Raw genomic sequence first — 26,826 nt, 5'->3', positions numbered from 1 at the left:
GGGTTTTCTGCATCAATATCTCTGTGGACCTCATAATGATAGTTCCAGTGCCCAGGCAGTAAACACACACAAATGGTTTCAGAAAAACAAACAAGACAATAAAAAAGCTGTGATGTGTAATAAAGCAACTTCTACAAGGCGTTCAGGTCCAATTGTGATTCAGAAATATAGTGCTGAACTCTGGAGTTATTGTTTTTGAGCATATGTTATGACATATAACAACCAGTCTCTTGCTTTCTTTTATGCGAAAGGGATCGCCAGGACACGCGTGGACTGAAGCAGATTATTGCAGACACTGAAAGTATCTGTTAGAAGAAGGGGTACACAGATGAGGTGTATTAAATGATGTACGCTGTTTTAAACTCACAATATGCATATGTGGGCGTTACAAACTATGTTTTTAGCCCAGATTTCGGTGGATTCCTCCTATCCTTTGCTAAAAACACAATATTTTAACTACGTTTTGCTGATGACTCTGTGGACTTTCCTTTAAAATATACAGTAACAGGACATCCTCTCTTGTTGTGTTGTGGCACATGTCCATATATGCTAACGAGCTCGATGTTAACAGCAGGTATAAACGAACGCAGAAGGTGAGATTAAAAAGTGTCAAATCAGGAGGATTACTACGCTTTACAGTTTTGCAACAAAACAGGTTGAGGATGGCATTTGTAGATGTTAAAGCTTAATTCCACAGGGCCAAACTATCTTCCATGCAAAGCCTTTAATTCCACTGAGTCCTCTTGTCTAAACTGCTCTACATGATGGTAATCACTGCAAAGCATCTCTCTAACTCTCTCCATCTTCATCTCACTTTTTTCATCTGTCTCTCCATCTGTCACTCGGTCTCTATCTCTCTCTCTCACGGCTGTTTTCATCTAGCTTCCTTCTAGCACTCTCTTGTACTCACTCTCTCGCGCTCTCAGTTCAATTCAATTTTGCACACTTAATCTGCATGCATGTTACGTGAGTGAAATCGTCAAAGCATCTAAACGCAACCTGAACTTATATCTCTCTCGTTTGCTGGCACCTCTCTCTTTCTCGGTCTTGATTGCTGTTGCTTGCTGCATTCCTTCTCTCAGCACATGGTGTCATGCAGCATTAAAGAAAGAATGATGGAAAGTCTCCTCATCTGTTTCCCAGGGAGATGAGATGCCTGCGATGTGAGCAGAACTTTTAACATGTAAATAGTAAATCACTTTCCTCCACTAAGCCTGTTTGTGAAACAAGCCGAAACAAAGCCAACAAGAGACTGGCAGTTAAATCTTTTCTCTATGGGGGGAAGACTAGGGATGGGTACCGGTATCCGGTGCCATGATGGCACCGGATACCGGTGCCATCACGGATCTGACATAAAGGTAGTAACCAGACCGAAAAGCAGCGCACATTTTGGTGCTTTATTTTGGTGTTTTTTTTTTCCCCCTGAGATGTCATACACTTTGGATTCTAGCCAATCATTTTACCTTTCCGAGGATAGTAGGCGGGCCCAGGTACGTAGGTTCTTTTAGAGCAGAGCTACAGATTAAAAATGCCCAAGGCGAAGCAGTCAAAGTCTGGCTGTACTTCACAGCAAAAGATGCAAACTCAGCAGCCTGCAACAAGCGCTTTAAGGTGATACTGTACAAAGGAGGTAACACCTCGAATCTGATGAAACACCTGGCGATGTATAGCATTTTGTTAAAAGCCGAGAAATGCGCCGTATTTGATAGCTTGCTGCGAGACCTCACACCGAGCACATCTACTGCAGGTGTGGTGCCTGTTATCGGACCCGGAGTGGGTCCGTAAGTGGATATCAGGCCCCTGTAGAGCAAAATTTATTATTTTGGTCTAAATAACCCAAAATGTGATGTCCACATATGTGGACGGCAGGGCCTAGGAGGTTAATGTTGTCCGTGTGTAATTTACGTTGAGTAGGCTAACCACGTTATTACATTAATGCATGTAAGGTGAACTAGCAAACATCATCATAGCTACATGCAGCTGTCTTCTTGTTTGATGGCAGATACTCCCTTCACCCTGGCCAAAAAGGCTAAAATGACCAAAGAAAAAGTGGAAAACAGCTAAACATGAGAGGTTTTTGGACAAAGTTGGTGTTTTTTCCATTGTTTAAGCACTGCTTCCTGCCAAGAGTGATACCATATATGCCCCATAGCTGCAGAAAAGGCTAACATTGTTATCTTTTTACAAAAAAACAGCTCAACATGAGAGGTTTTTGGACCAATTTTGTGTTCTCCATTCTTTAAGCACCGGTTCGATCACCGTTTAAGCACCAGCACTGTTTCAAAAGTACCGGTTTGTTACTGGTATCGGATAAAACCTAAACGATACCCATCCCTAGGGAAGACATATGCAACAACTCCAGGGAGCAAAATCAAGCAGAGATGCTTAGTCAACAACATGATGAATTACAACACGTTCATCTTGAGAAACTTTAATTAATGGAGATTTGCATCCTCATTTAGATCATATTTGATGCATTTATGCTTTGGTATATCCATAAGAGGACAAGCAAGGAGGAATTTTAGTTTCAATCCCAGCAGTGAAGTTAATTGTGTTACAACATTTGATGATGGTCAAGTTTTCAATTTTCTTTTTAATGGGGATTTTAAAGTTACAAGAGGGCACTACTGTACCGAGACAGAATGTAAAAGAGACAGGAGCAATAACACCCATTAGCTCGTTGGGAATTGTCTAGAGCAAAATCGTTGTATTTTTACACAGCTGAATTAAAGATCACATGGAGCTGTCAGGGTAAAAAGCCTTTCTTGCCTGAGCCTGACTGTTAATTCATTTCTCACATACGGCTTCCCCAGGTACTGGTGAGGAAAGTTTAGGGTTACAGTGTGAAACAACATAAGAACTTATTATTAACATTATTAACTAGTTTGTGCATTTAGAGTCATGGCCGGATCAGGAGACCCTTAATGCTTCTGTTATTACGGTGCAATAGGCCTGGCCTGCTGGGGACTTCCCATGATGAGTGTTTCTTCTTTACTCACTTCTTTTCCCTTTCCATGTTTCCATTTAATCATTTGTTATTATTAATCTCTGGCTCTCTTCCACAGCATGTTTTTATCCTGTCTTTCTCCCCTTACCCCTAACTGGTCGCAGCTGATGTCCGCCCCTCCCTGACCATGATTCTGCTGGAGGTTTCTTCCTGTTAAAAGGGAGTTTTTCTTTACCCCTGTTGCCAAGCAATGGGTGACAGGAGGTCATCATATTGTTGGGGGTTTCTCTCTATTATTATAGTCCTTTACCTTTGTCAATATAAAATTGTACTTATTAGTCAGTATAAGCTTTTAATGATATAAGTTTGCATATGATAGAATACTGCATGAAGACCTTTTTATGACTTAGACTGTTGTCCACTACAAGACTGTTTTATAAATTCTTTCTCACAGCAATAATAGCTGAACAAGCTGTTATTATTTCACTCCTGCCAGGAAGAGGAGAGCTGGACACTTATCTGCGCTCCCTAACAAGAAGAGGGGCCGCGTCCTTCTGAATCTCATAACACACACACATACACCTGAACCACTCTTATCTTCACTCCCTACACACTAACATTCCTCTGCCTATGAATAGACGTATTCACTGTTGTATTACTTTTGTATATAAATAAAGACAAGTGCAAGAACAGAGCGCACATCACAGGGCCCCCACTCTGGTGTGAGCATTCTGTGATCATGCCCTTGCAAGTAAATGCTGCAGCGTTTGTGTGTTTCTACCTTTAGATTCTTAGCTGAAGAAGTGTCTTTAGAATAAATCTCTTGACAACCTTACAATATAAAGCACCTTGAGTCGACTGTTTTAAAGTGAATTGGACTGAACTAAATTGAACTGACTGTTATAAAGCAACAGGCACATTAGCAGGTTGACGTGCTATAAAATATTAATATGTTACTGCACTAATGTACTAATACTACAGTTTTAAGTGACAATTATTACACTTTACATGTCAGCCTAATAAAAACTGAATACTGGCCCCAAAGAGACAATGAACAGTTGAAACTGGAAAGCTGTTAAATAAATATGATGTCATGATGGCACATGCACATAGCAGAGGTTCACAACTGCTGCAGAAGCTATGCTGAATACATGGAAAATAAGAGCATAACTTCCAATGGGGAAGAAAAAAAATACGTAAATTAAGACATTAATTAATTTACAACTTGCTAAAATAACAGTCTGGATTCAAGTCAAGATAGCTCCTGAGTTGTAGGTTTGCTTCTAAATAGATGCTGCTTAGAATAATACCAACTAAGAGAAAACCAATATGTTAGACTCAGATACAAATAAGTCTAATATATCTCTAATATACACTCGTATGAAAAGTTTTCACATCCTTTGTACACTCATACTTAGGGATGGGTATCATTTAGGTTTTATCCGATACCGGTGCCAAACCGGTACTTTTGAAACGGTGCCGGTGCTTAAACGGTGCTCAAACCGGTGCTTAAAGAATGGAAAACACAAAAGTGGTCCAAAAACCTCTCATGTTCAGGTGTTTTTTTGTAAAAAGATAACAATGTTAGCCTTTTCTGCAGCTATGGGGCATATATGGTATCATTCTTGGCTGGAAGCAGTGCTTAAACAATGGAAAAAAACACAAACTTTGTCCAAAAACCTCTCATGTTTAACTGTTTTCCACTTTTTCTTTGGTCATTTTAGCCTTTTTGGCCAGGGTGAAGGGAGTATCTGCCATCAAACAAGAAGACAGCTGCATGTAGCTATGATGGTGTTTGCTAGTTCACCTTACATGCATTAATGTAATAACGTGGTTAGCCTACTCAACGTAAATTACACACGAACAACATTAAGCTACTCACGCAGAGAAGAACGGCTGCTGCTGCCATCATCATCCGTCATCATTTCTGCTACACTGGCAGGGCTAGGGGCCAGGACTCTCCTCTTCGGGTTTTTGGGGGATGTTGCTAATTCCGGGTCCGATAACAGGCAACCCACAAGCAGTAGATGTGCTCGGTGTGAGGTCTCGCAGCAAGCTATCAAATACGGCGCATTTCTCGGCTTTAAAAAAAAACACTATGCGTCGCCAGGTGTTTCATCAGATTTGAGGTGTTACCTTCTTTGACAGTATCACAGTATCAGCTTAAAGCACTTGTTGCAGCTGCTGAGTTTGCATCTTTTGCTGTGAAGTACAGCCAGACTTTTGACCGCTTCGCCTTGGACATTTTTAATCTGTAGCTCTGCTCTAAAAGAACGTACGTACCTGGACCCGCCTACTATTCTCGGAAACTTAAAATGATTGGCTAGAATCTAAAGTGTATCATTCCATACCAGTTGGTGGCGGTAATGCACCTTTCAGTTGTTTGCCAACCGCCAATACAAATGTAAGGAAGAAGAAAGTGTATCACAGCTCAGGAAAAAAAGCACCGAAATAAAGCACCGAAATGTGCGCTGCTTTTCGGTCTGGTTACTACCGTTTATGTCAGAACCGGTGCCATCATGGCACCGGATACCGGTACCCATCCCTACTCATACTGCTTCCATTAAGAGTTAGGAGCTGCTAAACAAAGCAACTTGATTGGTTAATCCTTAGAAAGTGTGACCACCTCTATAAGAGTAGAGGTTTTGGCAATTTATAAGTCTGGACTATTCAGGGGTGTTTTAACATAATGCACAATGTTTTTAAGATATACCAACAAATTTACCACAAGGTACGAAATGCAAAACACTAGGGATGCAACGATACCAATTTTTTCAAACCGATACGATACCGATACTTGGATCTGAGTACTTGCCAATACCGAGTACAAAAACCGATATTTCTACCACACACACACACACACAAATGCAATGATTTGGAAGACAGGTTTTATTTTATTCTCTGCCGATAATAAATAATATCTTAATAAAAATGACCACAAAAAAATTTCAAGTGAAAAATAAGCACTTCTGTTAAATTATTGCAGAGTCTCCACATTGTAATTTAACAAAATATCACTGAACTATTGGCACTGTCTCGAGCTTTCAGAATAATAAATAAACACTTCTGTTTGGAATAAAATAAATACAAATTAGGTTTGAGAATAAAATAAACTTAAATTGTTGCAGAGTGTCCATATTGTAAACAAACAAACAAAATAACGAAAGTATTTGGCATTGACGAATGAACTCCCCATCTGCCCGTGGATCATCAGTCCACTGTGCCGTTAAACCAAGGACTGACATCGCACACACTGCTTGTCTTTACCTCTTTAGAAAGTTTTGGCACCATTATCTCCCTGATGTGTGGGCGGTTGGGAATTTCATATCGCAGCTCGAGTATGCTGAGAAGACGGTGCAATCCTATGTTTTCCACGACCGGCATTGGCTGGTCATCCAGAGCGATAAAATGAGTCACAGCCTCTGTTAATTTAACTGCCCGTGGATTTTCTCTTGACATTTTTCATCGCTTTTCCAAAACCCGAGTTAAAGTTGGCTGTTCCGGTCCACACTGCTGACATTTTGTTTAGTCTAGCTACAGCAGCCTCCAGTTTCCCTTTTTTTATCTGGAGCCGCCAGTCTCACTCGTCTAACCCTGTGCCTGTTTAGCGCGGGATGTCCCCCTAGTGGCCAATCTAAAAAACTACAACAAAAATGACAATCCACCCTCTGATTAATGAAATAAGTTAGTATCGGTTCGTGGTATCGGTTAACTTTTACGAGTTAACCGATACCACATTTTACAGTATCGGTCCCAATACCCGATACCAGTATCGGTATCGGTGCATCCCTACAAAACACCCATCTGAGCTACATCTTAGACTATACGAGCCTGTAGTCTATGGAAAAGATATATATAAATCTTATAAAGTTTGTATCTGTCTTGTGTGAAACTTGTATGAAAAGCATACAAGAGTGAAAACAGATATAAGATCCCTTGAAAAATTATATAAATGAAACGTGTATGTTTTGGATACTTACTAAAACAATATATAAAAGTAATGAGAAAGTGGCCACTTTCATGAGTAAATCATATAAGCCTTATATGATTCACTATATGAAGTAGACATCTTATGTAAGTCTTTCCAGAATATTAAATGTTAAAGTTTATGACAGCACAGCTTAGGTTTGCAAAGCTGCTTCTGAACAAATTACAAGACTAATTGAATCATTTCATTTCGACGGACAAAATCAGTGTAGATGATCTGGGCTTCTTTTATCTCTGTACACCGAAGTATTCTAAAGTCAAATTTAAGGCCATCTGCCAAACAGCTAAAACCTTAAATCTACAACAGAATGGCTGAAAAAAAGAATCAAGATGTTGCAGAGGTCCAAAGTCTAGACTTTAAGAGAGCTGTGAACAAATGAATGCTTGCGCACCACAACGATGCAATGTTTTCAGAAAAGTGGACCAATCCGCCACGACGACATGAGAGACTGCCAAAGTCATACAGAAAACAACTGCTTCATAATGACTGTTGCTAAAGGATGCTTCTACACGCCACTAAATCAGGGGGTCATTTTTCACGGGACTGCATGTATGAATGATATTTGCTTATGTTGCTTCACTGCAGTATTTTTTCTATATATTCTATGTAGTGTTTTCACTAAACTTCCTATTTCTGAGCTGAGCTGTGCAGTTTGTCATGTTAATTTCCACTGGTGAGGGACAGACAGACATGTCATATGACACACTGTTAAACCTTGTACTGAGATCTCCCTCAATACGCGAGCCCTGAGCGACTCACTCTAATTATCTGGATTTCACCTAAGATCAAAGAGAGACACCAACATGTGGTTGATTCCTCTCGCCCGTCCTCCAATCCTCTCTCTGATTTCATGCTGACATTCTAGTCCATCTACTCCTGCTCCCCCTGTCACCGATCCATCCACCCTCTTCCCATCCTTCCTTCACTTCCTCCCCCCTTCATCACTTGCTCTCTTAAGCTTGCTCGCAGTCCTTCTCCTCATTTTCCACACCTCAACTCCATCTGTCTAACAACTCCCAGCCCTCATCCACCCACCGCCCCTTCTCTCACATTTCATCATCTACTAACCCTCACTCCAGCCTTTGGTTATTTCCTTCCTTCCTTTCATCCTCCTTCCACTCTTCATCAGTTATATATATATTATTTTTTTGAAAAGGCAACCATTACATCACAAATTGGATGTAGTGAGGCAATTTTCGGCTGTGTGTTTCTACATAAATGAGAAAGAGTAGAGTGACCGATACATGAATATTGCCCAGTATACACATCAGTGAGAAAGAGGAGAGCGAATGAAAGCAGCGGGTGAGTATTAGAAGGAAGCCAGGAGGTGGTAGAGATTTAAAAAACAGAAAAAGAAAGGGTAGTTGCAAGCAGGTTAAAGAAAAGAGGGAATGAGTGAGGAAAGATGGATGAAGTAGAGAGGGGTAGTGGTAGAATAAACTGAGTCATGGACTGATCTATGACAGGACAAGGTAAGAAACACAGGGTGCAGCTTGAAGAGATTGGCAGATTTAAGGCGATAGAAGGATGTAGAAAGTAATCTTAAAATAAATTAAGAGGTAAAGAATGAAAGGCGCACTGGCTCGAAGAGGAAACTGGAAAAGAGGAAAAGCTCCTGTCTGAATCTGAAGGCAAGCAATTAAAAGTATAATAAAAAGACAAGACAGCCCCTGGGTTGGGGAAGTAGTCGGGACTTTCAAATACTCACACACACACACACACACACACACACACACACACGCGCGAGACAGGCTAAAAAGAAATATATTGCACCAACATGCACCAATGCTCACACACAAAAAGCATGAATATACTGCGGCACACATACACAGAGGGAAACAAAAGGATTGAAATTAAAAAGTACTTTATCAGAAAAAATGATGGATTCTTCAGCTCAGCTTTCAACTGTGTCACTGACAGCTCTGTGTGTGTGTGTGTGTGTGTGTGTGTCGTATAAAAAGAAGGAAGGTATCTCAACACAGTCATATATCATGCTCACAAAAATCAAATACATCAGCAGTTAACCTCAACAAGTACATTTTAAGCAAGTTTTCTTAAAGCAAATGCTGAAGCACCTGAGCACTGACACTAACGTGTCCACATTTACTCTGTTGTCGTAAATACGAGTAAAGCCATGTCTTACTTACAATTATAAGCAGGATGAAGTAGATGAAGTTATAGAATGAATGAGCATCCATCACGTAGTACATGATCTCCACCCAGCCCTCCAGAGTGATCACCTACAAACAGAAAGACATTAGACAGTATCTGTTATTTAGTTTTTTATTACTGAATGGAAACTGGAAACCAGAAGAAGCATCTGGCTGGTCTCTATCTGAAGGTATCAGTTCAGCTTTATTTATATAGCACCAAATTACAACAACAGTTGCCTCAAGGTGCTTTATAGTGTATAAAAAGACCTTACAATAATACAAAGAAAACAGAGAAAACCCCAATAATCATATGACCCCCTTTCAGCAAGCACTTTGGCAACAGTGAAAGGAAAAACTCCCTTTTAACAGGAAGAAACCTCCAGCAGAACCAGGCGGCCACCTGCTGCGACCGGTTGGGGTGCCATGATCCATCACAAATGCTCACAAACGTATATACAGTATGCTCTAAATGCAAACATGATGATTTGTAAATGTCAAACAGGGTTATTCTGTGGATCCTTGCTGGAAGTAGTCAGGAGCCTCCTTGATAGGCAGAGTGAAGTGTCCACTAGTTACCTACAACCCAAACAACCCAACCCATAACTCTCTGTAAAATGGAGACAATGTGTTTTTACAACTTGATATGAATCTATTTTAATATAGTTTAAACACTGATTCAAGTGCTGATTAGGTGTTGTTATGTTTGGACAGAGCTATGCAAGCTTCTCTGTTTCCGGTCTTTGTACTAAGCTGGGAAAGAAAATGAATTGTTAAGAAAAAGCATACAGACTTTGTTCCCAAGTTTTTATTTCTAAAAAGTAAGGTAGATTAAATTGAATTCATATTACTCCTGCTCAGATATAGATGTAAGCAAGAAAGCAGTGGCAGGGAGGTAACTGGTATCAGCTCTTTCACAGCCATCAGTACGTTTCAGTGTGTTGATGTAATACTCTGAATGTTTTCTTGGTTATTTTTGCTGCTGTTGTTTTTGAACAGAATATAATTAGTTCCATTATTTTCATTCATATCCATTTATATTTATATGCATTGTAATCGTTGCATCCTCCTCTGCTTAGCCAAATCATGGTTGCAGGGGTCCATCCCAGCTGTGACACGGTTGGAGGCAGGATTGCAGGAGGCCAATCATCAGTTACCTTAATACCTAAACCCACACATTTTTGAACCTGTGGGAGAAGCTGGAGAACCTTCACTGACATGCGAAGTCCATATATAAACCCCCACCCAGCCTAATTTAAACCCAGTACCTTGATTTTGGTGAGGCAACATTGCTAAATACTTCAACACACTGCCACCTGGATATGTAACCCATGTATTATTTACAGAATCAGATATCATGAATTATAAAAATGACAGAGGATGAATCATCACACAGTTAAACAGTGTTTTAATTACTCGATTTACTTGTACAGCCTCAGGTTAAAAACAAAAAAACCTACCTGAAAGATGACAATCCAGGCAAAGGCAATGTTGTCAAAGTTGATGGCTCCTTTGTGGGGGTTGCTGTACCCAGTATGACACCTGGTGTAGTACTGGTTCCAGTTCACACAGAGCCCTGCTACACTGACGCTGCCGTTGGCCAGGGGCTCGGGGCTCAGACCGATGGACTGGCGATACAGGATGTCATCTTTGTCCAGGCAGCACGTCTTGCCTCCTTCTCGGCGGGCCGGCACATCGGAGCAAGACATGATGCCATTGTCAACAGGAAGGGAGCAGATAAAAGGACGCTCGTCATCCTCATCAGCCATGTAGTAAGGCCGAGGGAGACTGACTCCGCTACTGCTGGAAGAGTCGAGGAAGGAGACGATTACAACAGTATCCTAAAAACAAAACATTTCCTTGTACAACGTAATGTTAAAAATGATAAGTACACTTTAAAATGGGTCAAAAAAAGAGGGAGAAGGAAAAAACGGAAGAAAAAATACAGAAGAAAGACAATCTAAAATCAGTCTTAAATATTTATGAATCGAATGGTGAAAAAATCTGCTTGTCAGAGACAAACACTAAGAAGAAGGCAAAGCACTGGTACACGTAAAGCAGTGAGTGCATTTTGTTGCTAGTTTTAAACATCCAGTCATAGTAAAATCAGCATAAAATGTGTGTATTATAGACAGGAATAGTGTGTTTCATCAGCAAAGTCTCACAATTAAACCAGGCAGAACAGAAGTCATATTATATGGGTGAAAGAGAATTTTGCAACATTTCGAGGTATTTTTTTTAATGAAGATATCTAATAAATATCTAATAAATGATCAGATAAGAAGAAAACAAAATCCTCTCTAAACTTGCCATTCTCATCCATCTGTTTCTTTACAAGTATAGTGACATGCAAAGAGATGCACACGAGCCTAGATCAAAGCTTCATGTGTAATGGTGCATTTTAAGTTTGTTATATGAGTGCTCACAAGTGGAGAGATGAGTGGATGAAAGGACAGAGATAGAGAGAGATGATTATGTGTGTAACAGTAAAAGTGAGAGAAATACACCACAAGCAGACGCACGCACACAGACACAGAGGCAGGGTGGGTAGTGATGGAGACATTTTAACCCTGACACATCGAGCTGACAGTCTGCGGTCTGACTCTGTTTGACAGCCGTTGTCAGCGCACCGTTTCCGTATGACGAACATTTTTCTTGATGCAAGATTGATCATGTACTGGCTACAAAGGCAGCCCGAGAACAAGCCGTCAGACTCGCTGTCCAGTCCAGCAATCTGCGTGTTTCTCACACTGAATGCGAAATTTTCCTTTTGGATTTTTTCTTTTCGTGTTTCGCAAACTACAGAAACACAAAAATATTGGAGGCTTTAAAGTCTTCTATGCAAACAGAATTTTAACAATGTGTTCAAAGCCTGACTCAAACCTGTTAAAAACATTTCACAGCAGTGTGATTTATAGTGCTTTTTGCTGAAAATCTTTTGACTGACAAGTTTATTTTGTGTCACCTTCTAAAGCGTGACTTTTAAAGTGTTAAAATCCATTTTTGTCAAGGAGTATGATGGGATTTTGAAATGTAGTGCAAATACTTTTTTTAAATAGACAAAACTGAATAGTGGAGAGTTTACACATACGTAAGAAGCGAGAGATTGCTGGTTTGATGTCAGGAGGAAGTACAAATCCCCCGGTGGTTGCATCAGGAAGGGCATCGGGCTTAAAAAGCTAGCAAATCAAAACTGTGGAGCAACCTACTGCGGCAACCCCTTGTGAAGGGAGCAGCTGAAAGTGCCTTTTAAAAGGAAGAAACTAGAATCACCATTGTCTAGATATAAAAAATATGCACTAGTTTCATCACTGTATTGTTTTATCTCGTTGAACATTTGTGTGGAACTGTGTCCTTGACTTTGATCATTAAAATCGAATCAGTTTTGCTTTGACTTCAAAATTTTAAGAAATTCTTTCAAAGAGTTCCTGATTTAGTGAGACAGCCAGACAAGCAAAAAACAAAATGCGCCGTCATAGACGTGAAAAAAGTTTTTGGGGAAACATTTATCTCAGCCAGCCCAAGGATTATGTGACCAGTGTTGGATGTAATCTAACAAAGCACCATACCACACCAGCTTTATTTATAAAGCAAAACCAGGGTTCACAAAGTTCACAAAGAGATTACACATTTAAAAACAAGTACAAGAACTTTAAAAAAGCACGGTAATCAGATTACAATTTTGAGTACGACAGTCGAATTTATCACATTACAGTTTCAATTATGCCATTCATTGCATTACTAAGGTTTCTTTCAAGCTTGCATTAAACGCGCCTCTTGCTATGATCAGCAAACTTAACTTCAAACATCTCTTCACGCTAACACAGCGCTTATAACCTGAGTGTTATTTATATGTCTATGTTACAGAGTAATGCAAACGTAAATGGCTAGTGTAATATATTACTTTCTTCTGGGAGTAATATATTAATATTTGTATGACCTCAATACTCTTAATACCTCTGAGTGATATGAAGGAAAGATACAAAGTACTAAACAGTGCCTACGTGTAATGTGGGGACAGCATGTTGTTCGTGGTCCACAAGCAGCTACTGTCACTAATAAAAAAGGACCTAACCAGACCAAACTGTGGCCATGTTTCGACCACCTTTCATGATCTAAACATGTTATTCACGATCTAGCCTGCAAACTGACATCAGCAGCACATTTGTTCCTCAGTTAATTCTAATTTGGTAGCTCGTCCAGCAGGGTGCATGACAAGATGAGGAAGATGCAGACAAGAAGACGTTAGATAAGCAGACTTTAAAAGAAAAGCTAATGCGGTCTGGCGCTGGTGTTGTGCAGCAGGCTGCTGTCTGGTTCAGCGTGACCGTCTGCTCTGCCTGTTATAGAACGCTGATGCGACTTCTCAATTTATGACTTGATTAGCTGCGTCAAAGAAAGGTCTGTGTTTAATGAAACCAAGAGAATGTAAGACACACGATACAAAAGCAGTTGACAAAGGAGTAAAGCTGAAATGATGAAAAGAGAAGACAATAAACCAAACATGAGGAGGAAGAGAGTAAATGTGATCGTTTTGGCAATATTAGGAAAATGAAAAGATAGAGGCTGAAAAAAAGAGCGAAGCTGTGTGTGATTTTATTTCAGTGTGAGGTAGGGTTGCTGTTTAGAAGGCAGACCAGAGAACGACGTACTGGTTAGCAATTACAATTGACCTGGTATTTATGATGACTCAATAGAAGCAGCATAGTAACTGCCCTCTGTCTAACACATTCTGTGTATTCGTAGGTCTTTGTATTGCTTCCACTGACTCTGTCCCTGCGTACTGCAGGCTCAACAGAAGCTATTAACAAGCCAAAAAACATGATCTGAAACAGCAGGTTTGCAGCATAACACTGGATATTTTTCACCAGGTTTTCATCCATGTGCACTGATTCTAGTTGAAACAGGTATTTTTAACCCAAATGTCTGAAGCTAAGACAGTAGCTCTGGTAGGTATTAAACACTTATGCCCTTCCACTGAACTTTGTGTGTTTTAAGCTAAACTTTGTTTCAGTTTAGCTTCGGTTTACTGTAGAGTCTCTGGTTTACCAGCAGAGGTTCATAAAATTCTGTTAGCATGCTCTAGCAAATATCAGATCATCAGTAGATATTAGCCACCTCATATTGTCTTGGATAATAACTCAATAAATCTGTACCCAATATAGTGTTACCAAGATATACTTATACCATGCATTTACACATCGTAGCACAGGAATGTCGAAGCTGTCTATCAGAACGATTGATTTGTCAGTGGACAGCAAATATTGTGTCATTTCTGCTGAATTCCCTGTTATGCTGTATGCTCCTCACATAACTTAAAATGTTTAGTTTATTTAACTAAGAAAATGCATTCTAGATATCTAAAAGTACAAAAGAGGCAGCTTTATCTCACTCAAAAATATTAATTAATGAAACTAGAACACTAGTTTCACATGAAACCAGCATTGAGACAGTGTCTTTTGTCCTGTCTTACTTCCCTGATCCCCAACTGGTCAGAGGATGGCTGCCCCTCCCTGAGTCTGGAGGTTTCTTCCTATTAAAAGGACGTTTTTCCTTCCCACTGTTCGCAAGTCCTTCCTCAAAGGGGGTTGTTTTATTGTTGGGGCTCTCTCCGTATTATTGTAGGGTCTTTATCTTACAATATACAGCACCCTGAAGCTAGTGCTATTGTGATTTTCCATTATATAAATAAAACTGATATGAAGTATCTCCCTGACTCTCTCTGGACATCTCACTCCAGAGACATTAGTTTCTAGGGGTATTTCCATGCTCATGTTCCTCTTAGGGATGTAAATGTGCAGTGTATTGTCTGCACAAATGAGCATGTGTTCCCAGATATACCGCTGTGTTGTTCATCCTTTTCACGGTCCTTACTGGAGGTCTGAGAAGAACAAGTAAATATGAGAAAATGTGACAGACAGCCAACCATCCACAAGTCCCAACCTCTGTGCACGACTGAGCCAACATCCACTGACAGCCGATATCACAGCCTCGCTCATTATCAGTTTGGACATCAGCTATGTGTTCCTGTATACCGAGGTGATTATGTTCGTCACCAGAGAGTGTCAGACAGACAGCAGTCATTTCACAGCTGAAGAGATGTTGGACTCCTGACAGCAGAGGCACCAGCTAAAGCAGCTGTTTCATACCTCTTGCTCTTGTTTCTGGAAACCTGGCAGTGTGAATTACAACCGTCACACGCTGTTTACATCAGCTCTCTGACAAAAAAAAAGGTTTACCAAAATTGGATGACATTATTGAGATTTACTCAGGGAGATCAGGGCATCCCATGATTACATCCCCTCTCCATTTCATCTCAGAATTGGTTACTATGGTGATGACCTACCCCAAAGCCTCTCATCAGATCATTATTTTCTTTCCGGGCTTGTAAGTGCGAACTGTCGTCCAGCCCACTCTGTGCAGCCAAACTGGCCCAATCAAATGCTTGGCCTCAGATCTGGTCTCCCCAGGCATTTCCTTACCGCTAACAGAATCCCAGTTATTGTCTGAGCTCTGTGTTTGCACAGTGGTATTAGCTGTACTCTTAATCATAGACATGGTTAGGAACAAACAACACCTGTTTAGCTTTAAGCTTCTAATTCTGATTTGCTATTTCCTTCCAGGGAAAATGAACTGTCATAATTTATGACTAATTAAGAAGTGCTGACTATTAAAAATCTCTTAATTTTGCTGTGAAAAATACAAGTGAGCAGATAATGAATAAAAGCCAGCTGGTATTAGGTCATTTTTTACCTTTGGGCCACTTTATTTTATCATTGTTTTCTATACAAGCGTTCCGAGACAGTATTAGTATTAAGAGATAACATTTAAATCACAAAAATATCATGACAATATAAAAAATGAACAAAAAGGATCTAATTCATTTCAACTAATTAAGTATAATGGCAGTTCAGCTCAAGGTGTCCTGGATCTAGGAACCCAGTGTTTGTGTTTCCTGGTTTTTGCATTTCGTCTCATTTAGTGTTTTTCATTTGTGTTTTTCATCTTTAGTATTTTGTGGTTTCTGGTCTTTAGGTTTTGTTACTGTGCCTTGTGTTCCACGTGTCACATCCAGTCAGTTATGTTCTCATGTCTGTTCTTCCCCAGTTCCGGTGTCAAGTCCGCGTCTTAATCTGTGTGTCATGTTTCCTGTTTTATTTTGGTAGTTGCTCTTCTTGTGTATAGTGTGCTCAGTTTTGCTTCCTCCCTCGTAGTACACACACCTATGGTGTCAATTTCAAACTCCTTGGTCACCGTGTTCTTGAGTTATTGCATTCAGAAGATTTTCAGAAACCTTGAACTCTGACCTTGACCTTAAAGTCAAGATCACTGAGTTTCAAACTCAGATTTTTAGTAACTGCACCTATGGTATCAATTTGAATCTTCTACGTTGCCTTGTCCACTAGTTATTGCATTGACAAGAATTTCAGAAAACATGACCTCTAACCTTGAGGTTGAGGTCAGTGAGAATCAAAGTCTTTCAATATTTTTAGCAACTTCACCTATGATATCAATTTGAAGCTCCTACATCGCATCACATTAATTACCAACTTAGATCTTCATGCCTCCCACCCATCAGCTGAGGGAGTAAAAGTACAGGCAATCCTGGCAGTCTGTCACTCATCAGGAGTTTTTGGTACAGCACTTTCTTTGCAATCGTTTTCACCTCGCACCTCCAGGAATCACTACCAACCAATCATGGAACACACATTTTCCCCTAGTAACCGGTGGTTATATCATGTCAAAGGGAAAACACTTGCATGACATCAAGTGAAAAACCTCAATAGCAACATACATAAGGGATGGTTCAGAGTTGCTGGATTAAGCCTATTAAATAAATCAAAAGACAGATTTTAACTCCAATCTTTAAAGTAGAGACGGTGTCTGACTCCTGAAGCCAAACTGGGAGCTAGTTCCACTGGAAAGGAAGAAATCAACAACTGCTTACAAACTTAGGCACAATTAACTGATTTTAAATACACAGTAGTACTTTACAGCTGATTTTAACAATATTCCAATGCATTTAAGATTAATTTCAGGCAATTAGGCCTCCAATTAAAATTCAACTTTAAAACAACACATATTAGGAATCTTGAGCCAAACACACAAAATGTTGTTATTGAAGTTCTCACAACTAGAAAAAGTATGAAATTTAAAGAATATTCCTTACTAGTATTAGTAGAATCAATTTTCTAAAATAACAACAACTACCAAAAACAAAAGGCATTAAAATATACTGACAATAGCCTAGGTTACCATGTGTTGTCAGACTGCTGTTTGACCTTCACATCAGATGAACAGAACAAACTGCCCCGGTGCCCATCTCCCTCACATGTAAATGCACTCTGTACCACTCGAAAATCATTTTTCAACATGTGATGTAGTCCAGTGACTTAAACAGAGGGTCCTGAATGTTTGGAACAAATGCTATGGCACCACAGCCAGATGTTCTCAGATGTGGCATTAAATGGAGAGGATGCTTGCTTCATGCATTTGCATGTCTTAAACCTAACTCTGATCTCTTTTTAAATCTACCCAAATGGAAAGTGTAAAAGAAAAATCAAATCAAGTCTCAAGAAATTACACTAAAAAGACACATGATTAAAATCATTAAACTATTCAACATTTTTGCATGAGAACTGTGAAATTGCTGAATTAAAGAAAGTCAAGCTTTTTCAAATCACCAAACTTTTTATTATGGGTAGAAGCTGAAGGTTGCTGACATATGAGTGACAGCTGGTGTTTCTGCTGCTCTGCACAAGCACATGCATTACACAGTCTAATGCCCAGAAATACAAAAAAGCAAGTAGTACTCCATGAGCAGAGAATGAACTACAAAGCATTTGCACTTCACTAAAGCAACATGACAGAAGAGTAATTGAATTTCTGATACCGCCAACAAAAATAAACACCCCACAGCCACTGGGACACGGAACAGTACTCCTGAAAAGTATATGCGAAAAATACAATAAACTGCAATACTATTAAACTATACAGGTAAGATATGGCGTTATTTTTGTGCCACTATTCTGAGCGCACGTAAAAACAAATTGCGTGCAGGCATCTCCGAAAACGTTAGAGCACTTATGGAAATATGTGATGTCTTGATAAATCGAGCAGGTATTTGAAGTTTACACAGCACAATTCTCGCATGAAAATATCTTAAAGGTTTATTTTGTGACCCAGACAGAGTAATATTTCAAACTCCGCCACTCTGTGTTCCTCCGCCACTGCCTCGTTTGAGTTTTGGACAAAATGGATTCTGGGATATTGCATTTCATCATTTCGAGCTGATTGGAGACCAAAACAGCCAATCAGATTTTTTTTGCATCCAAGTCTGTGATTGGCTGGTTTTGTGGCACAAATATAACGGTGTACAGAAAGAGTTGAGCGCGCACAGGCAGAAATGTTGAGAGCGCAAGCAACACAAGTGCAAATGTAAAAACTGAGCGACAGGGGCTGCTATTGTGTGTGTGTGTGTGTGTGTGTGTGTGTGTGTGTGTGTGTGTGTATAATAGCAAACACTGAAATACATTTTTTGCACGTAGCAATGAATTTTGTTCACTTAAATTTAGCTTTTCTTTGCTCAAAATAAATTTCTCCTCAAAATGCAACACTTGCACCTGCAATTTTTTACGTGTGCTCAGAATAGTGGCACAAAAATAACACCACAGTAAGAGAGGTTAACTAAAAAACAGCAAAAGGATAAAGGCACAGTCCACCTAAAGCTTAGACCTTTTCTGAAATTCAGATACAGTACTCTGTACAGCTAGGAGGTGTGTGCATGTATCAGTTCTTAGTTTTTTATTTGTTTCTTGCACCCTTTCTAATATTCTAATATTTGTTTGAATTTTTAAAAAGTAGAGGAATGAGTATATGAATAAGGGTGTGAAGAGCAGGGGGTGATTTGTCACAACATACACAGTCATTTTGTTTATATATTTGCAAGCAATGTATTTATAAGCTTTCGCTCCCATTCACGATTTCAGATTCATAACTTTATTGGAATTATACTGCTTCATCTCCTTTGAAATTTCTGCTGGTTAAAGGCCAAAAATTGGACTCGGTCACTCTGAAGTTCAGTTACAGTCAGTCTTTTGCTATTCACCACCTTGAATATAGTGGCTGTGATGAATATGTATGTATGTGGCTAGAGACCGGCCACATATCTATTACTCCAAAGATGGGGAAGAAGAGAAAGTGTTTATGTGCACTGGAGGCAAATTTGAATTCGTGCCTGCACCTTCACTCTCAAGATATGAAAGATCACACCTGTAATTTCTCACCTGAGAAAGGTCCCCTTCACCCAAGAAGTGAAAACACTAACAAAAGTGACAACGTGATATCGCTGCAATTACTTGTCAATAGAACAAGAATAAGTCTGAACAACAGCTAACAGCAGCTAACATTATGCTCTCCCTCTGATAAACAGTTTGATTACATTCTCACATCACATGAGAGTTTATTCACTAAATGCCATGCCAGCAATGCTAGATCTACTTCAAAGACAGTTTAACACCATCTAATAGAAGCGAACAAAGGCTAACACCTGCTAACAGAGGCCAACAGCAGCTAACAAGTGGTAACAGCAGCACTTACTGACAGAAAAGTTCAAGATATCCTCAACAACTCACCTCAGCATCACTTTCCTTTCACATAGTGTTACAGCCTCCTCCAGAGTAAATAGATGTGGACACCCAGAATATTGACAGCTGAGGTAAACAGCTGACTTACAGCCGAGCATCACTACAGATTAATGGTGGACAGAGTTATTTGTGAGTAATGTGAGAAAAGTACTGTTAGAATTAGGAATGGTAAGAACAGACTTCAGTTGACTGCAATCTACTGACATCTAATGGTAAGATTTTAGACACTGTAACTTTAACTATATTGTACTTTAACGCTTGATGTTGAAGTGCAACTTATATGCTAAGAATTGTTGTCTTGCCCATTGCACATATCCTAAACATTTCCTTCAGCATTTTCTAGTATAACTCAGATTTCAGTGCTCCATGACAACTGGTGTTATTTCCTCAAACAGAATACATCTTATTCAAACCAATAAGTTCAAATGTGGTCTTGTTGTTTGGGATTGACTAGTACATGTCGCACTCTTGTGTGATCTCTGTTGGTCGATCGTTTCTGTGGAGGGTGAACATGATTTTGAATTTCTTCCATTTATAGACGATCTCTGTGAATTGTGGTTGTGTGTTGGAATCTGAAGTCTTTAGAGATGCTACTATGACCTTTCCTTGACTGGTGAGTTTGAATATTACAGCATTGTGAAACCTAAAAAAGGTTACGTTCAGTCACCCCTTCTCCATCTATTTCATTTTGCCAAACATGTTTAAGCTGCAGTACCTGGAATTTCTCGATCCTACGTCTCTGCAGTTTATTGCAGAAACGCTGATATAATCTTGATGACTTGGCAGAAAATGGGTTAGAGAGAAAGGTTGCAGTGAAGAAGAGTGTCAGCTTTTTAATTAAGTGGCAGATTTGATTATGAGGTAATGATATTTGCTTTGTGCAAATTTTAGTTTGCCATCAGCCTCATTATATTAGCACTTGAGAGACGGGGCCAGAGGGAGGCTTAATCTCACACTATGGAAATATGAGTGAATTAAATAGATGATCTAATTAATCTTCTAGAGTCACGCAGAGGGAGGGCAGGTAATAAGAGGAGAGGTGACAGACCTATTTACACATACAGAAACGGACACACATATACATTGCGGGTACAGTGTGTATTTTGATTCATGTGCTATTCAAGAAGTTACATCATTGACGCAATTACCGTAATAAAGAAACACACACAGAGGTGACAGTGTGTAGACGTCAGACTCACACACACCCTGTCAGAGAGATTAATGTTCAAGAAGACAGAATGTGCATTACATGGTCTCACACTCTTTTCCACACTCAGACGGAGCAGGCGGTGACTCACAGTGTGAAGTTCTCCTCGGGGTAGCAGCGGTTTCTCAACAGCCCCGCCCACAGCTGCACTCCTATGATGCCGAAGATGAAGAAGACGAAAAAGCAGAGGAGAAGGACGTTACCCAGCATGGGCAGCGTGTCAAGCAGCAGGTTCACCAGGATACGCATGCCTGGAGAGAGACAGACAAATACTTATGTGATGACACATCCCGCACAGCTCTATGGCTGACTTTACTTTATGATCTAAACGGAGCAATGGCGTTCCCATACACTTGCTACGAAGCTTTATAGGAAAATTGTGTACAGGTAAAGAACAGCACACACGAGGAAAGAGGAGGAATAATTTACTCATTTTATATTTGCAGCATGAAGAGAAAAAATACCTATAAGTAATTACACACCAGCAGGAGAGCACCGAATCAAGCTGACTTATGCATATACAGTAATAAACTGACCTTAATTAGTGAACTGTTGTGAGCTGAACAGCAGTAATATTAGCACTACAAAGCATTACGAGCTTGGAAAGCATAGATGCAGTTCTGTTATTGATTTACTAGTAACGACTTTACTCTTGCCCCAAACAAACAAAAAAAACACAAAACAACCTTTTTGTTCACAGTCAAGAGATTATTTGTCTTCTCAAACCTTGTAAACGTCTTTCAAAGGATTTCTTTGGACATTGGCTGCTCATTTTTAGTCCAGTCCTTGTGTCTGACCACTTTTAGTGCAGCTCAGGGCATGAACCCATGTTGTTTTTGTTCACAATAGACAACTTAGTAAAAAAGTATATACAAATTGTATCCTTAACCACCTTTGTTTTTGGCAGCTTGTTGTAAAACCACATCATGTTTTCAGCTGACCTGTAAAAAAATGCCAAAGATAACACACGTTGGCATAAAATTGTATTTTTCACTATCAACCAAGAAACCAACAAGGTGATTCGCAAACAAAGTAAGCTGCAAACTTGCCGCGTGTGAGCATTGTACTGTGTCTTTAAAAAAAATTAAGGACACTGGACAAGTACTGTTATCCTTCTGTTACAATTAACCTCTTTTCCCCTCAGTCCAACCTGCCTGCACTCCCTCCTTCACCTCTCTTGCACACTCTGTTTATTGCTTGGCTGATCCCAGGTATTTAAACTCATGCACACCTTCACCACCTCTGCTCCTTGCAGCTTTATTGTTACACATGTCTCCCTCTCATTCACACTCATTTATTCTGTCTTGTTTCTACTGACTTTCATTCATCTTCTCTCCAGAGCATACCTCCACTTCTCCAGGCTCTCCTCCACCTGCCCCCTACTCCCACAACAAAATGTCATCTGCAAACATCATACCCATGCAGACTCCTGCCTGACTTGATATGCCAACCGGTCCATCACCAATGCAAACAAGAAGGGGCTCAGAGCCGATCCCTGATTTAATCCCACCGTCCTACCGTGACCTCATCTGTCACCTCAGCTCTGTCTTGTTGTTCTTGTAAATGTCCCACCACCCTCACATACTTCTCTGCCACTCATGTCTTCCTCGTGCAGTGCCACAGCTCCAAAAACACAGTGCAGCTCCTTCTGATGGTCTCTATATTTCTCTATTAACACTCAAAGTAAACATCTGTAGTGCTACGAAGCCATACTGCTGCTCACTGATCATCATCTGTCTTCTTCGCCTGTTGTCAACAAACTTCAACAACTCTTTCCCTCTCAGCTTCGGTGTATGGCTCATCAGCTTTATCCCTCTGGTATCAGTACACCTCTTCATGCCCTCAGGCATCCTCTCACTCTCCCAGCTTGTGTTAAACACTCTTGTCGATAAGTCGACTCCCCTTTCTCCTGGATATCTCCATGCCTCCACAGGTATGTGACTTAAGGAAATTACAAGATATCTTGCATAAGAGAGTTCAGGCGATCATACCAAATATTGACTTTCATGCTCGTTAGAATTACACACACCCTTACTTTAACCCAAATCCCAATAAATTACTGATCACAAAATCAAGGCGTTTGCACCGTACTGTATGACTGAAGCATTTTAGGAAGCACAGCAACAGTGTGGGAATGAAACTAATCAAACAGTTTTTCACTATAATGTTTCATTCTAACAGAGGTTAAGCAATCTCCAACTTTCTAGAAAAAGATCTAATGATGCCAGCTTAAAGTGTCATTCAGTTACCAAAACCTTGTTAACTTTGTTATATTTTGAAAACTAAGCTCTTTATAAGAGGCTGCACTGCTGACTGTGATAATTCTGTGTTCTGCTTTAAAATTGGATGAGCAACATACCCCTATGCTCCACTGGAAAATGGAAGACGTGCACAAATACACAAAAATCTTTGGATCTGTATAATTAGTGCACACAGACTCCAAATCCTCGTCTCACCTATCGCTTTCCCTGTCTTAAAGCATTCTCTGCCATCCCTCCCACTCTTTAGTTGGTGCAGAAATTTACACATTCATTTCTATATAAGCCGTCGTATTATCATAATTAGCTAATCAATCACTAATCTCCTCACTAATTGTAATCCCACAGCCAATTACTTTGGGGCTAAACACTTGGGAAACTAAACTATGGGTTAAATTGTATCTGTAAAATGGATTGAAGATTGATACAACAATTAACTGATTAGTCAGGGGGAAGCCCATCCATAGATCCTCTTCCAGGGGTCTCGTTACATAACGTAGTAAAAAGGATGTCTTACTTGATGAACGCATACACTGGAGGCGTGCAGCTGTACACAAGCAGAAGACTTGGAAACTTGACCCGTGTATTTACAGTAAAGGTGATATTTCCCTTTAAAATAAAGCTGTGTTTTGAATCTAATGTATATTTTCTGTCTGACCATGAAATAATCTTCCCTATTAGTGATGGATACAAAGTTCAAGTTTTTTTATCTTCTTGTATAAAATCTTCTTTAGAGCTACAGGAAGTGGTAAGTCACACATGGAAAATATTCATTTCTAATGAGAATTGAAATTCCCCTTTAACGGGTGAGATTGGAATATATATATATATATATCATCTGCTTCTCTTTTTATCCTTTGGGTTTAAATACAACACATGACCTTTGGTGAACAACTGTCTGGGCTGAGTTTGGTTTTTTGATGTCAATAATTGATGATTTGTGGGTACTGAATTCTTCAAAAATTCAAGCATTCTCCTCTCAACCAGACAACAAGGTGTCTGATAAGACGTTTCTTTTTTTTTTAAATAAAGTGTTTACTTTGGCCTTTGTAATTAATGACTTTAGCTACCCCTGAAAAAATGCTATTTAAATGAAGTTACTATAAGTACATTCTGCAGTCAAACTAAAATCAGAGAATCTGATTTTCTTTGAGCAAATTGAAACAGACGTCCCATTTCAGATTGATTAAGTCTGTTTGAAGTTGCTAGAAGCTTAAAACACTGCAATATCAAATCAGGCACCCTGGTGTGAATATATTAACATTTAAAACAGTTAACTAATTAAAAGGAAAAGAGGAGAATGTGTCACATGTACAACGAGACATACAAAATAACAACTTCCAATTCCAAATTAAAATAGTGGACTTGTTCTAGTCACACAAGTTTTGACTACACTGAAGGACCAGTGTTTCCTTCATAGTTTTAATGATTTGAATCAAATAGAATGTAAATGAAAAGGGAACAACATAGAATACCCTGATGGCCGTTACCCTGGCAGCTAATATGATGTCTCCCAGAGGGGTTGAGGGTAATGTAGTAAACAGGCCCAGTCCTTTAAGCTGTGACCAGTGGGAACCTGACATGGATAATTTCCATTAGCGCCATTAAGTGACTCCTCTGTTCAGTTCTCACATCGTCCTCCGAGAGTGTCCGCTTAGTTACTATGTGTCTGAAAGTGTGTGTACACAAAAGCTTAGTGGCTTTGTGTTGGTTGCACTTTTGTGACATTTCATGTACTGCCTGCACAACATATGCATTTACTGGTGTGTCTGCACTCATAAAGCCAACAATGTGGAGCGAAGAGCTTTCCGGTAAATAGTCTTTATTCAAAGCACAGAACTGCATCTTTATCATCCAACAAATAAAAATGAGTCAAATAACTGGCTTTTGGCAGCCGATGCTGGCACTGTTACAACCTGGCCTTCTCACTCTTTGGATAGTGTTGCTGGTGCTTGACAAAATAACTTGATGCTTTAATGTTAATGTTGACAATTGTGTTGCCAATACTTGAGCATTAATAGATCTATTCAGTCTACTGAAAATATGCTGTGCTTTCAACATCTTATAATTTTTTTTATTAAAAATAAGGGAACTGAAAAACACGATAAAGAGTTAGGGAAAGGCTGAAATTATGCTGGAAGCATTTATGTGTGGTAACAAAAATATTAACTTGCTGATGTTAATTAAAGTCTATGTGTACAAAGACTACGCACATTTGTGCCAATTAGAAGAAAACCCAAAGTTTCCCTGAGGCTGATAGAAATTCCCCTTTGTAAGTAATATGAGTTCCTCCATATTGGTTGTAGCTATGAAAAGTAGTAGATCTAACATAAGGAGCTGGGAAAGAAAAACATCTGGACTTGGTGTAGGTCACAATCAGCTAAGGTTTCGGGAAAACCCACTGTGAAATCTAGCCCCACCCTATCATGTGATTTACTGAGGTCGGATGGCTCAGGATGTGAGTGGGCGTTAAGGCGTCTGGGAAGGGATCTCAACACTGGATTATAGATGGCAAACAGTTGGTGTCATAAACCACCACGTCTGTTCAAAGATGGTCGTTCACAGTGGACATAGATGGCTTCTTTCACTCTTCTTTCAAATCATCTGTCTTCTCTGTCCAAAAGTGTGAACATTGGTGTCCTCGAAGGAGCGACCTTTTGATGAAGATGGACAGCCGAGTCTTGTCCTGGTCGACGTGGCTCTTCTATGTGCCATGCGTTTATGAAGTGGCTGTTTGGTCTCACCGATGTAGAGGTGATTTAGAGGTCTGAGCATTCCTCGCTACACTGTACAGCATACACTATGTTGTTAAGTTTGTGTTTGGGAGTTTTTTTGTTTGGCATGAACCAGTTTTTGTCTGAAAGAAGGAAACTTAAAGAAATTCAGATGCTTTTCTTTCCAGCTCCTTAGATTACAATGACTCGGGTGACTGAGAACCTTCACAGACACAGATCTATCCTAGCACATATAATCAAAAGTTAATATAAAATGTTTAGCCACAGAAAATCTATCTTCTCTCCTCTATCTTCTGATTTGCTGGATAGTCTGGATAGCAGCCAACTCCCAAAGTCGCCCACTGTCCACTGACCACTTCTTGTCTTGTCTAATGACAAATAGAGCTCTGAAGTCAAATGTGGATTATTAAACATTAGGGCTCTCTAAGTCCCTGTTAGTAAATGATGGGAGGATGAATATGTTAGTTGACATGAATCAGGTTATACTAATTGTCACAATCCTCGAAGCACAGGTTGAGGAGGAGGAGTGGAAGCAATCTTTTACTGCAGCCTATAAATCAACCAGACCGAGACACAGTTTTTAATTCATTTGAACGTCTGACTCTTGGGCTTGGAAATGGAAACTGGAAAACTCCCAAAACAGTTTTATTTGTCTGCTTTCTGTTAAAAGTGAGTTTTTCCTTCCCACTGTCACCAAGTACTTGCTCATAGAAGGCCATCTGATTTTGGGGGTTTTCTCGCTACTTGTAGGGTCTTTACCATACAAGATAAAGATCCTTGAGGTGCCTTGTTATGATTTGGTGCTATATAAATTCAACTGAACTGACCTGAACTGATATTGAATTGAATTAAAGTAAAGTATTTCTGTCCACCACAGAAAATATTTTTTCAAGAG

The 26,826-nt window shown here is 39.7% G+C and overlaps 1 protein-coding gene and 1 long non-coding RNA gene across 4 annotated transcripts in view; both read right to left on the bottom strand.

The window, feature by feature from the left end:
• The window catches only part of LOC146517444 (voltage-dependent T-type calcium channel subunit alpha-1I-like), a 283,413-nt gene that overhangs the window by 118,943 nt on the left and 137,644 nt on the right, over positions 1-26,826 (bottom strand). For 2 of the 3 annotated variants that reach the window (XM_085162096.1, XM_085162094.1), the window contains 3 exons: positions 21,030-21,189; positions 10,546-10,888; positions 9,083-9,175 (listed from right to left, as the gene is read on the bottom strand). In XM_085162096.1, coding sequence (XP_085018222.1) covers positions 9,083-9,175; positions 10,546-10,888; positions 21,030-21,189 — 596 coding nt within the window. The remainder of the gene's footprint in view (positions 1-9,082; positions 9,176-10,545; positions 10,889-21,029; positions 21,190-26,826) is intronic. The other variant, XM_085162095.1, reaches the window with a different exon arrangement.
• LOC146517445 (uncharacterized) lies at positions 1,439-9,074 on the bottom strand. Its single transcript, XR_014874473.1, has 2 exons — positions 5,487-9,074; positions 1,439-4,345 (listed from the first exon to the last, which is right to left on the bottom strand). It is a non-coding gene; the product is annotated as an uncharacterized LOC146517445 (long non-coding RNA).

This window comes from Neolamprologus multifasciatus, chromosome 6, assembly GCF_963576455.1.
Source record: "Neolamprologus multifasciatus chromosome 6, fNeoMul1.2, whole genome shotgun sequence".
Lineage (NCBI taxonomy): Eukaryota > Metazoa > Chordata > Actinopteri > Cichliformes > Cichlidae > Neolamprologus > Neolamprologus multifasciatus.
This window is presented reverse-complemented; position numbering and strand designations above follow the sequence as displayed.